General features: G+C 39.8%; 1 protein-coding gene across 2 annotated transcripts in view; it reads right to left on the reverse strand.

The window, feature by feature from the left end:
* furinb (furin (paired basic amino acid cleaving enzyme) b) overlaps positions 1–13,888 on the reverse strand; it is a 182,075-nt gene that overhangs the window by 100,952 nt on the left and 67,235 nt on the right. For both annotated transcript variants that reach the window (XM_012853286.3, XM_021311003.2), the window contains exon 3: positions 9,298–9,396. In XM_012853286.3, coding sequence (XP_012708740.2) covers positions 9,298–9,396 — 99 coding nt within the window. The remainder of the gene's footprint in view (positions 1–9,297; positions 9,397–13,888) is intronic.

Below are 13,888 nucleotides of genomic sequence, written 5' to 3' on the forward strand. Positions count from 1 at the left end.
AAACAAATAAGATGTATAGAATAAAATATGTGAAACACTTAAAATCCTGATGAATCATCATCACCGTGCTTTTTTCTATCATGTTACAATTTTTTGCGGAATGCCCCCGCTAATGTATCTAGCCACGGCTGGGTGGGAGCAATTTAGGTTGTAACTTAATTTAGGTTGTAACTTGTTTTCCTTAAAAAACCGGAACCACATAAAGTACATTTTGCATCCTTGTCATCATTAAACAGCGTAAAATAATCCCACTCTGGACCACTCGACATTGCTTCCACCATGATTGCACTACTGTGCTCTGACTCCACATTAGAATGAGTGGCGGCGCCCTCTTCTGGATGGTGGTCATACAACATCACGGAAAGAAAGTCTAAGCTGACCTTATCAGTTAATCGGATGAAACAAACTTTAATCTAATAAACCGTTAATCGACAATTAATCGCAAGTTGACTATTTGTTTGTATCCCTAGATAGGAGTATAGAACTGGGTTCGCTGGATAAGATAAGGTGGGTATCATCTGTGTAGCATTGAAAATAGATGTTAAACTTACAGAAAATATTGCCATGGAGAAGAAGGTAAAAATTATGGCAGTTGTGGCGATTAAGGGTTTCTAGGACAGAGGCCTGAGACACACCAGATGTTACAGAAGAGGGGTGGTAACTTAAGGAGAATGGTTTGAGGGATGGTACCAGAGGCCACACTCAGATCAAGGAGGATGAGAATGGAAAGTAAACCAGAGTCAGCTGCCATCAGAAGATCATTGGAGATTTTTATGAGAGCGGGTTCAGTACTATGTTGGAGATGGGAACTAAGCTGTAATTGTTTGTAGAGGCTTTTGGGAGTTGAATAGCAACTGTTTTCTCATGTTAAGGCAGTACGCTAATGTCACCTTCATGCTGATGATTAGTGTATGTAATCTACTGAAAGGAACAGTGAGTGAAACAGCCAGATCGTTTTAATCCTCTCTGTGAGAGCATTCACTCTGGAAACAGAACAAATGTAATTGTATCCGCAAAACAAAATGATTTAAAATACTTAATAACGCAGAGGGGGGGAAAAAAGCACCCTGAGGTCTAGGGCAAGGACAAAGACTTGCATTACATACGCCACTACACAAAGAAACAATCATGAAACAAGACGGAGGTCTCCGCATGGGTTAGGAGGGCAATCTGCATGAGCAATATAAATACTTGTTTCATTTTTCACAGAGTGTCCTAAGGATGTTTACTGTTTGATTACTAAGGATTGAACATGCTGCTATTGTTTGTGATAGAAATAGCCTGGAAACAGGAGATCGGGAGATTTGATTGGTAACTGTGTCAGAAGGGAATAAAAGACTTCCCCGATAACTTTACCCATTAAATGGTCCTCACTGAGTGTGAGCTGACAGTGTGTGATGGGAGGACTACACTTGGTAAACAGACTGCTAGTCACAAAGAGACATATCCATATTTGTGCCCAATTTAGAGAAACTGACTTCTCGATGTTTTGCTACACATAGTAGTGGCGTGTGGTGTATTAAAGCCATAGCTGGTAATACTGGTCAGAAACACTTTTTGTTATACTGGGTGAAATGGTCCTTCCATCCTGAGAGTAGTCAATACATTATGTATTCAGAAAAAGGAGCTAAAAAATGAGACCTCTGTGATAGCTGCAGGCTTGTAAAAACTCTGATTAACCTGACATTGTTCTCACCCCCCAACCCCTCAAATTCCAGGGGTATCACCTTATCTATTGCTTGTCCCAAACGGCAATCACTGTGATGCGCTGACGAAACACCAATGTGCGTGCACGTTTCTTGTTGCTTTCCGTTTGCTGCACATGCACACCTCTAGTGTTGTTGTTTAAATAGCTTAAATAGCATTTTTTTAAATGTACCCACTAACGTAGGCTCCCTCGTACCTTGACTAATACCAAAAGGAATAATAAACTCTGTCTATTGGCTAAAAATGGTCTGCTGAACACTGAACATTAAGTTCAGATGAGTTTAACTTGTGTTTTAATTAGTTTTTTAAGTTATCCAAAGTAATCAAAAGGAAGAACGGGACTCCTTTGTGTGTACTACCCGCAAAATGAGTTCTCATTTATCGCTTTCCTTTCTATCCACTAACCTTTCCACAAAATATTCTGTGCTCATCATCTCAGGGCCTTAATACTTTTGACGAGTAAAGTATGTATTTTGTTCTGTCACTAGTTCATATTTAGGGCTTTATACAGGGAGCAACTAGTTAGATTAAGGGCTGAATATTACAAATGAGTTCAGAGAATTGGAAGAGAGCTGAGAGATAAACCAATGGGATATTAGTTTTGCATTCCCTATAAGATTTGGTGCCAATAACAAATTTATAAATATTTCCATCTATATTCATTGCAGCCTATTGCAGACAATGGAAATACTGAACTCCTGGAGTTAGAAATAAACTACTGCACAGCTTAAAAAGAAGCGAGGAGAGAGAGTAATGTAAATACTCTCTCAAACACTGTATGCAGTAAACTGTCCTAGACTATATTTTATGCAAAACGAACAGCAGCCAACCCGAAACAAATCAATTCTTTCCCTCATAGGGTGGACGGGTGTGCGGAGGAAAGAAGACAAACAGCGCTTACAAACATAATGGTAAAAGCTTATGCAACTGCCAATGTCATCTTGCCACTGCGTGATTATTCAAAGGGGACAGTGATAAGCGGCATGCTAGTGCCACAGAAGCAGAGCAAAGGAGACAATGGTGGCTGTGTGAAATGCAGCTTCTGGATTAGGAGGAGGAAACACTGTAACGAGCTCAAAGCTTAGCAATGACTAATCCAAATCCAGCCTTTCTGTTTTTATTGCCTTCTAAATCTGTTTTCTTAAACCACATGAAGCATAACCTTTTTTCTTTCTTACTGCAGAGTAGATGGTCTCACCGACCCAAATGAATACACAGATGCACTTAAATAAATACACGTAAGCGCAATCCCACTCGCCCATGCCACAGACTTTTTTTTTGTAGGCAGCAGCCATGCTTTGCCAAGTTTTCTCTCCTTTTTGGTTGTGTTGGTGTGGAGGCAAGTTTGGTGCAAGTTGTTGTTTCCCAGGCAAAAACCTAAAGCCCTTGATAGATTAGAGTTCAACTACTGAGTTAACTTGAACTACTGACTTCTTACATGGAATCTCTGTTGTAAAAAAATGTTTTATATCACTTGAGGCTTCCAATCTACAGCTTTGAAACAGGCTCTACTCCTAAGCTGCTCGTTTTGCCTGTTCCAAACTTAGAAAAACAAAACAAAAACGATTAAACTGTAACATTTCTGATAGCATCTTGCTGATTAATTCTGGTCCTTGACAGATATTAGCAGCAGAAAACCATCAACTGTTAATTGAGCCTGTAATTTCGGCAGCAATTTTGCTTCGTTCATTGTGCATTTTGTCTTCGGCTGCGGCACAGCGATCTATAACCGAGTATTGCACATCATTAAGCCCTTTCCAGTGACAATGACAGAATCCTTGCATCTGCCACTGCCCACGTTAAACCTAATTGATTTCTCATTGTTGGTTTTTTGGGACCTGAAAACAAATCTTATAATAATATTGCTATAGTACCCTCACAGCATGCCAACAGACTTCTCTGTGTGAGAAAGCTCAGTAAGATTTCACCCTGACTCTTGACTACTACCCACAGTAAATGTCACCATATCTTAGTAATATGCCTGGAAGGCCTGGTGCTTGTCAGACCACATGAGTACTTTCCTCAACCTTCCAGACAGGGGCTGAAAAAGCTGAAGAAAAATATTTTAGCCACTACTGAGGTACAAATGGGAAAATCAGATCTCATTCAGTAACTACAAATGTTTTTATCAGTAGTCAGTTGCTGCTTGACTTATAAGTTATAGGAGTGATTATTATTTCTGCCTCGCTCTTTTCAATTGTAAAAAATGGCAGCATTGTGATGTTGGCCACCACACTCACAAAAGCAGGGTAGGTAAGGCAGATACTGTGTGTGTACACAAGCTAATAATGCAGTTCCCTGGGTTGAGAGATATTTTAACATGTTAGCATCAATTTGTCTTTTGGGCAGCGACCCAGGAAGATGGGGGTGAAGGTACCGTATGCTATGTGAAAGCCTTGTTTTAAGTAGGAAAAACGGAAAATAGAAACTGCCACACAGCATGTCTTGTTTTTATGCTTCACATAAGCTTGGCTCTCAAAAGAAAGAATTAATGGCACATTTATATCTACAAAGGAACAGGGCAGGAACAGCGACCTGGACTCTCTGGGTCGGTGGCGTTTTGTAGAGGTGGGGGATGTTTGCTGCATCTTGGGTCCCCGCTGGTTTTTTTTCTCCTTTGTTTTCTCACAGCCCACACTGGGCACGGCAGGCATAGCAAGGGCCGACAGGAAAAAGAGAGGTGAAGCGTTTGAGCAGCAAGTCTGCCCACACTTTCCTCTTTTTCTTTTATTCTACTCTCCTTTAAATTTGATCAATCAGGTTGTTGCTAATGGATTGTTTTGCATTTGTGTTTACATTGTGCATGTTTAAAAATTTACGATCCATTTAACGGGGGAAAAAAACTTTTTCAAAGCACGCATTTGTTTATTTGGGCTGTGAATATAGGGTAACATTTGGGTTCTGTTACTGTAACTGATACTGCGTCTCCTCCAGGGCTCGATACTTCTTGTAACGGCAACCTTTCTGTCTTTGTTTAGCATTGGTGATTTTCTGTGTGTGAGTGCCTAGCCTAAATATCTTTAGTTTTTTTATTGACAGCGTATCACTCTACCTTTAAAGGAGCAAAAAGCAAAATTTCATTATTTTAGATGGAAAGCACTAAAAAATAGTGATGTTAAGAACTAAAGGGAATATTTCAGATGGACTATGGTATGATGTCGCACCAGATCTCTCTGTGTTGTTCTCCAGTCTCTTGTTTACATAGCCGGGCTGGCTTCACGTGCATATACGTGCGCGTGCGTCCATGTGAACAGCTGCCACTCAGGGCTAATAGCCTCTTCCTGCCCTAAAATACCACCGTCAGAGTAGCACAGCATTGGCGCAACTTGGTGGAGAGCACTGCCAGCAGATAAAAATTTTCTGTTGCTAATAGCATTTTAAAGTTATGAGTTACTTACTTCTCCAGAAATATTCATCCGAAAAGCAATGCTGTTTTGCTGCGGTTTTATCCTTGACAAATATGAGCATACGAGGCGATGAGTAAGAAAGAGAGGGGGAAGGGCAGCGTCGCAGCTGGAGTGCAGGTAGAAAGAGGCATGACTTGTCATACATCTTGACAAGTGCTCAAACACCACCTAGTGGTGAAATATCGTTTATTAGTCCTTTAAGATTTATTACCGGTTGGAGTCACCTCATTTGTCATTCTAAACTGTATGCTAAAGCCAGGTGGCTTTTTTTAGGTATACAAAGCTTAACACACTGGATAATACTGTACAGAGTTTTTTTTTTTTTCTTTAATATAAAGCTGTTCTTACCTTAGTTACATCGTGCTTATACTCTCGGCTACAAAGACCTAACCTTGCAAGCAAGATGAATTCTCACGGCATTTGTGTGTTCAAAGACACATGAGAATCCATCTTGTACCGCTCTGGCTTCAACTGTTTGTGTCAAAACCAAAAATGCCGTGTCAGTATGGACTCTCCAGCTGCCTCCCCCCCCCCCCCCCCCCCCCCCCCCCCCCCCCCCATCTTCCAGCCTTGTCTTAGATGGTATATTATCAGCAATTTAAGAAGGGCACTGTTCGAGTTCATAGGTGTCATGAGCGGGTCCTGGCGGGAGTAGAGAGTCTTGTTTGCAAAGCATCCAGAAGAATTTGAGATAGCTAGCCCAAAGCTAGCCGTCAGGACACCAGATTCAATAACAAGGAGATTGTTTTGTGTCAGACTGACTGTGTGATTTGTGTCAGCCTTCAAGTTTCTGCTGGCCCGAATTTGTTGGATTTTCTGCCATAAATCGTGCTAGAAACTTCCCTGAGGTCTTACCATTCAGTTCAACCCCAGCTTAAGGGCAATACTGTGCAAGTATGGCATCAAGCTTGTGGTGTTGTTCACTAAGCATCTTAGTCTGGGTGATCACAGCCCGGTTTAACCCCTCCCAGCAGCCTTACCATGGCCAAAACTGCCGGCGAGATCTTCCGTATTTCTCGATATATCAAGTATATCAGAAATCCTGTTATCATAAATCCAATTATGTACACGTCTTCCACGTCCTCGATGGACAAAATACACAGACGCATCATCTTCCAAACTCCCCAGGAATCTATGGTGTATCTGGCAGGATGTGTCCCTGCAGCTCGGATCCCCCCTGCCTGGTCTTCTCGTTGAGAAAATTTTATCAATTGAATTATGCGACCAGCTGATCAGATCCATAGTTTTCGATTTGGATGATTTGCAGAAAAAGGCTATGAGCGATACACAACATGCAGATAGAGAGGCAAGCAGGAGAGGTGCAGAAAAGCGTCCGCCTTCACTGACAGCAGGAAGAGACTTAAATAATTAAACTACAAACTTTATGCAACACATAACAACATTTGTGCTAATCTAACAAATGTTGCCAGCATCTCTGTTTAAATTATTTTTTTCTTATTTAAGGTGCCTCAAAAAACATTAATACCACCTAATCTTTATAACAGTCTGTTACAATAACATAGTTCAGAGCAGTTAGGTTTTTTTTTGATTGACCAAAACTCCTTTAAAATTATGCACTGCCTTGTGTGGCGCTATCACATGAAATCACAGTGCATCTGTGGTTGAATCCCAATCAAATGTTAAAAATGTTCAATGGTAGTTAATGCTTTTGCAAGACACTGTTAAAAATATCTGACAAAAAATGCATACACAAAATTTCAAATACTGTATTATCCCCAAGGTTCTGCTCTTTCTGATACTGATATATTGTTTTCTGTGCAGAGAAAAATGAAACCTGAATCTATGTTTTGTGACATATTTATATCTATGGACTTTAGTCCCAAATAAAATGGAAGAGGTATTGTGGGGGGCCTCGTGAATGCCTTTAACTATACATTCAGTCTCTATAACATGGCTGAAAAAAGGAACTAAGGCAGGGGGCATTCAGGTGATTCCAATATGCATTGATCCTCACAACACACAAGCACATCTTTCCACCTGTAAAGAGAGCCACACTTGTGCAACCCATTAAAAATCTAATTAGCACTCTTAAACTGAAGAACGCTAATGGCAAGGCCACAGAGCCAATTTAAAAAGCATATTTTTCCTAATAGGAATCTTAATTACTAGGTTCTCTAACATTGATGTTAAGAGCAATTAAGTAGTTTTCATTAGTTTCATATGTTTAATGGGAACTAGCTTGTTTTGATTTAGAACATGCACAAGACCTAAAAACATAAAAAATATGCAATACGTTGAAGATTCAACCCAATTTTCCGGGCTGTTTTGTGCTGCCAACCACCTATTAGGCTGAAACTGTCTAAACTGATTTTATAATGACTTGGATGAACATTTGTCGAAAAAGTTTATTCAAGATGAGTAAGTTGATGATATACATTTCTTTGGAACCAGTTGGGTTTATATAAATATAACACAGTGACAATTCAGTGAACTGATCTGCCTAATTTTCTTAGGGCAACTTCCCCTGGATAAACCCAAGTTGAAGCCTAAGCCAGAAATTCTCAACTAGTGTCTAAAAATGTTGGTAGCAGACAGCTTGAAGACAAATAAATGAAGGCGTCACTTAAAGACATTACACCCAATAACGCTGATGAGCCGCTTGAGTTTTTCAGTGAAAATGTGCCGAATACAGCCAACAATCATCCCACTTTGTGCCAGTGAGCATTGTTGCCATCATATAAGGTGGCGTACTAAATTGCTCTGCGCAAACATACCCCAGACTAGCAGAGGAGTTCATACTGACTGCAGCATTAGACATGGTATCTATCTTGCTGGATGATGCAAGTGGCGCAAAAATAAAAACTATCCTACTGTCCAATGATACTGTCGCCTGACGTGTAAATGACATTGCCAACGATCTTCAAGAACAGCTGGTTGAGAAACTTGAAGACACATGTTTTGCCTTAAAATTCGATAATGCAACTGAAGGCAACAAAGACTTTTTTGCTTATGTACGTTGTGATATGGAAAAATCCCCGTGTGAGGATCGACTTTTTTGTAAATATGTCAGTATGAACATATTTACAGCAAGTATGGAGTCACAGAGAAATTTTGTTTCTTATTTTTATTTTGCAAAATGCAAGTACTCTTTAGATTTTTTTCTTTTAGATACTAAAAACTATGTTAATAAAGTTATTCTTTGTTGTAAGAGTATCTATATTTATTGTTTTCTTTAATGGTAATAAGGATACAACGTTAAGCAGAGGTGTGGCCTACTTGCATTATACACCTCACACAATTTTATAAGTCTTATAATAATTTTATAGATAAATCATACTATTTACAGTCGCGGCGGACAGTGAGGGGTGCTTTTTTGGGGGGGAGGGGAATATTTTCTTCTTTATAAGGGGGGCAGGAAAAAGATTTGAGAAGCACTGGTCTAAGCCAATTCAACACCAGGTAAACATGCAGTTTGAATAGAGAAAATAGCAATGTTACGATTATTGGAAAATAAAATTAATGTACAATCTAAACTGTTGGTATTTTTTGTGCTTAATGTTGGACTTGAATAGTAAAGGCTGCTTTTTTAAAAGAATGTGTAAAACTAGAAAAACAAACAATTTTTGAAATTGAAAAATGTAATACTCTTTGGAGGAAGAAATAAAATCAATACATGCTGCTGGTGACAGTGGGAGACTTCCAGACTTTTTTTTTTTCTTGTGCTGCAGCAGTACATATACAACATTGATAGGTTTATTTTCTGGCCCTTGGTAAGAAGGAGAAGAAAAATATAACTTCCCTCCTTTCCCTTGGTGCTATTGTGCTTTTTGGAAAGATATATTGCTCATACTAAACATGAATATGCCAAATCACAGATTCAATTTATGATTTAGAAGATGCTTGTTTTATAATCTCTATAATCTCTCTTCAGTTATGTGTGAACATTGGTTTTAAAGCACAAAAAAGAGGTTGAGCAAATATAAAATTATTCCTATTTAGCATAATTACAGTTATGTGGTGCCCTGAAGTGTGTCAGCAGGACAGATGGAGAGACAAGTGTGGACTACAAAAAAAAAAAGGGTTGACAAGCTGTCACTGATGCTGGCATCCTTTTCTCTGGTGATGTATACACATTCGCTGTGTAATCCAATCTGTCTTCCGGCTTTTTGTTGCCAATAAGGAGTGCCACGGTGAACTGTGAGAGAGCTGACAGCAGTCTTACCTGTGGTTCTTTTTGCAATCTGATGTTCATTCCCTTGTGGCCTGACAATGCCCTCTTCTCCACGGCATGGTGCCTGAAGTGATAATAATCTCCAAAAACCTGCACAAACACAGACAAAGAGGCAGTGAATTTACCTGCAGCAACAGGACGGGCAGATAACACTGTTTACAAGAGCATGGGAACACAGGAGAATGTGCAGAGAATGTGACTCAAACTGATGTCAAATTGAACGCTGTCAAAGGCTGACTTTCTCAATTCCCTGCTTTATCAATTAATGCCAGCTATGGTGTTTGTTATGGATTATTATCCTGTTGAAACAATCAGTTTCTCCCAGATTTAAACCAGCAAACTGCAGTCCAAGTATTTAATATTCCATCCTAGGGCTGGGCGATAATTCAATGACAATAAATATCGATCGATAGACGAATATCGATGATAGAAATAAGGGTCAATAAAAAGTTCAATAGAATAACAGTTTTTCCTTTCTTATACATTCTAACCTATGATGTGGGTTAATATTACAGTCATTACATCCTCCCAACCAATCACAACGCAGACCCAGGAACCAAGCCCCGCCCCCTTCACAGAGTTCAGAGAGCACGTGTTCTTTTTCGTATTTTAAATACTTTCAGTTTTGGCAAAAAGTTGGTTGAATAAAGGTTTGAGCTTGAATTCAGTGTTTGTTGTTCTTTATCTAAAAATAGGTTGCTAAGCAACAGCATAAAATTGCCAGGGCTGCACTTAAAATATATGTTTTGAATTTGTTGATAATTATCGATATCGATCAATATGATTTCTATTTTATCAATATGCTTTTTTAAAATATCGTCCAGCCCTATTCCATCCATTTCATACAATGCCCCAGTATAACTGGGAGTAAAACAGTCCTACAGCATGATAATAAATACAGTGTCCTCAAGTTTGAAAGCCCCGCCTTCACTCGTCCGGACACACTTTTTGACACTGAGGCCGGATGGATTTTGTCTTCTGACCACACAACTTTTTCTCTAGAAAGCTCTAGTCTTGACCATGTGGGTAGCTGCCTATTTCAGTCATGTTTAATCAAGGTGTTGCTTTTGGTGCATGGCGCTCTCTTATTTAATGTCGATGATAACCTTGCAATACAGAATCAGAAATACTTTAATAATCCCAGATGGAAATTGCTGTTTCAGTACAACCGCCATAACATAACACACTATACAACTATACAAACTGGTACACCAGTAGTATACTGGTGTACCAGCAATATGATCTCAAATGTTCATCAAAACCAGAAACTGTACCCTGGAACGGTCGTCCCAATGCTTCAACCTCAACTAAAATTACAAAGAATAGCCTAAGCTTTAAACCCAGTGGCAGGAAATGAATGAATCTAAACAAGTGCAACCAATTTTGCCAAGATGAATGTTCAAATATTGAGTCATAATTATGCCAGCAACTTGCCAATTCATAATAAGATGGTTTACTGCTAGAAGGACATTTATAACAATTATTCCCAGGTGTTTGAGCCTGCAGTTATAATTTTGATTAAACTCAAAACTTGTGCACCTAATTTTTGCTTAAAGAAAAAGAGAATTATTGAAACTGCATCTGTGTGCTCTAAACAAGAGAAGTTTAAATAAATCATTAAACTGTGAAATTCATAGCCAGGATGAGTGGATGGATGTTCACTCCTGACATGAACTGTAAATCAACTCACAGTTTTTTTTTTTTAACAGGAGCGAAACCAATGGTAGTTAATGTTGCTTATAAAACATTTAATATCTGTCTCCACTTAGGCATTAAAATCCCAAAGTGGTACTAATGTCTAAGTAGCCTTATGGCAAGATCAATTAATGATGAAAATACTCTTAATTCTGCACAGCAACAAATGTCCAAGTGCTCAGCTAACCCAGAGATTAGGTTTCTAAAGAGAGGGGGAAAAAAAAAAAACTTGCTCTGAAAAGAAGCATTCGCCACAGATCTTCAGATGGACATTATCAAAACACAGATGACCTTCAGAGATAAAGTTACATAAAAGCTGTCTGAAGCGTCCCTAATACTGTTGTCATTGCTCTGCTCATGTCCTGCTCATAAAGGAGCTCTTAGGGACAAGTAATGGGATGACAGCTGTCACCAAACTGCCCTTAAACCTCAGGGGAGGTTTATTTTTCATTAGTCTTGCTATTAGGTGACACATCGAGCAGTCTGAGGCGCCCCTGCTTGTCATGTCAAGGAGAGCGGACCTGGGAGAGGCGTAGGGACAAAATAATAAGGACATATAGAAGTAAGTCAGGTGTAGCGGACGAAAATAGCCAAACAAAAGATGAATAAAGAGAAAGACGAGGAACAACACGGACACTTTTTAAAAGGCTGTATTCACAAGAGAGCAGCCACCATTTGGGCAGGAAGCATTGCAATCTGTACAGTTGTGCCACTTGGGAACGGGCTCACCTTCATAAGCCCAGTGAAGCGCAAGAGGAGAGAGGGAACTGGAGGAGGAGGGGGTGGGGTTGGGGTGTGCAATGGAGGGAAAGCAGGGGGGCTGGGGCTGGAGGGGACCCAGGGTTTGACAGGCCGAGCAGGCGGGATGGATGTGTGTGAGGAGCAAGAAGAGCAGACGCAGCAGGATAGAAGGCTCTCCAGGGGCTGCGGGCATATTCTGCAGGCAGCGCTGTCTGCGAGCCGTCCAGACGGGCGGCTCCGGCTTAAAGGCCAAACCTGGCAGCACTGATATAGAGATACCATCCTCCAGCAAGCCAGTCTGAATTCATTTGTTGAATGCTGTGATTAAGAGGTGGTTTTTACATCTCTTGCTACAAACTCTCATATAAACCAAATGAGTGTCTGCCTTAAAATTGCTCCGTTTTATGCAAAACGGATCCTTCTTTCAAGGCATGTAATTACGGGTATACAAGATGAATAAGGCTGATTTAGTGTTAAGACGGCTTTTAAAAAAAAAGTCTTCCTGCTTTGCTGAAAGCAGGAGCTTAAAAGAAAATATAAAAAAAAAACTCACTTTACTCATTTAACTTACGTACATGAGCTTAAGAGGAAAACAAGTGAGTTGAGCTTTTTGACATTCAGTGAAATCCCAGAAGCAAGAACATGCAGACATGCCACACAAGCAGTGCAGCCTAGCTGACGGAGTAGCTTTACCACAACAGTATCGTTAAGATGACCTTATTTTAAAAACAGCATGGTGGTCTGGTTCCTCTGCTGTGTCTGATTTTCTCTACAAAATAAAATAATTATTACCCAGTTATTGAATTCAAGGTGTGATAGATGACATGTGTTTTAGCCAACAAAGTGTACAGCGGGACTAAAAATAATGACGATAAGGATAAAAAAGAATACATGAAAGGAAAGGAAAGACAGAGCAAAGGGTGGTAGAACCCAAGAGACAATGACGATCATATGTAATTGGAGAAGAAAAACAGTTAGCCTTACATGTATTCACGCCTCTGCCAGGTTTAGATTTAAACAATTTGTTTAATTTGACCAACATTTGTGCAAATTTAGAGCGATTGAAAGGCCCAATTTGTGCTTCCTAGTCTGCTGTACTTTCCTCAAAGCCTTTGTGACCTAAATGTCATCATCTGTACCCGCCCACTGGGGTCAGCTCAGGTTCTCTGCTGAAGTCTGGGTCCACCTCATATTTTTGCAACCAGCTTGACTGCGCACGCCGACAGGGACAGCGATACTATTTAGAGGGTGGCATCAAACACAGCAGATGATGAAAATGACAGGTCTGGTCACGAGCAGGAGAAGAAAAACAACAACGACGAATGCTTTTAAGAAATACAGAGAGGAGATATCTACCGTTTCCTCAGTATGAATAATTTATGTCTGAGGGTCGCCAATTCAACAACGGCATGGCTATTCTGATTAAAAATAATTTTTTCTTCTTCTACTTCCTGAATATATGCATTAGAGCCACTAAAGCGAAGGTTGCTTTGAAAATTCTAACTCAGAGTGGAACGCGGTTGTTTAGCTAAGCTAAATATAATCTCAACAGGGGACGGCCCTTGTCTTTGAATCCAGTTGGCTCGCATGCAGAGACACCGAGAGTTGTGTCAAGACCCTAAGGAGGTCTTTAACCTCAAAGACTTGGAGCTTATTGCAAAAGCTGAATGGCCAAAAACACCCGTGGAGATAAGCAAAAAGCTTGTAAGCAGTCATAGGAAGCATTTTATTGCTCTAACGCCAATAAAGTCTTTTCCATTGATTACTGTGTAAATAATTTAGTACATGCTGATCCAGTTTGAATGTAAAAAAATTAATTAAATATAGGAAATTATATTGTTTGAAAATGAAACCCTTTGAACATTGTCCTTTTACCTTTTACGAGAAGCCTTTGTCATTTCCTATCAGATCCAAAACTCTTTGTGGAATGAAAGTAATTTGTAATCTAAATCTGCCAGGGGTTTGAATAAGGTTGATCATAGCTGTATTTCCAAAATAAAAAAGAGTAGTTTTGGCCTTTATGTGATTCAGAGCTCCTTAACGTTTTTTGTGACTACGTGTAATTATGGGATTGGATCCGCACACATGCACTGTGCACACGTTATTCATTGAGTTGCAGGCGTGTCTGCATATAGCTCTATAGATG

Source organism: Fundulus heteroclitus, chromosome 2 (genome assembly GCF_011125445.2).
Source record: "Fundulus heteroclitus isolate FHET01 chromosome 2, MU-UCD_Fhet_4.1, whole genome shotgun sequence".
Classification (NCBI taxonomy): domain Eukaryota; kingdom Metazoa; phylum Chordata; class Actinopteri; order Cyprinodontiformes; family Fundulidae; genus Fundulus; species Fundulus heteroclitus.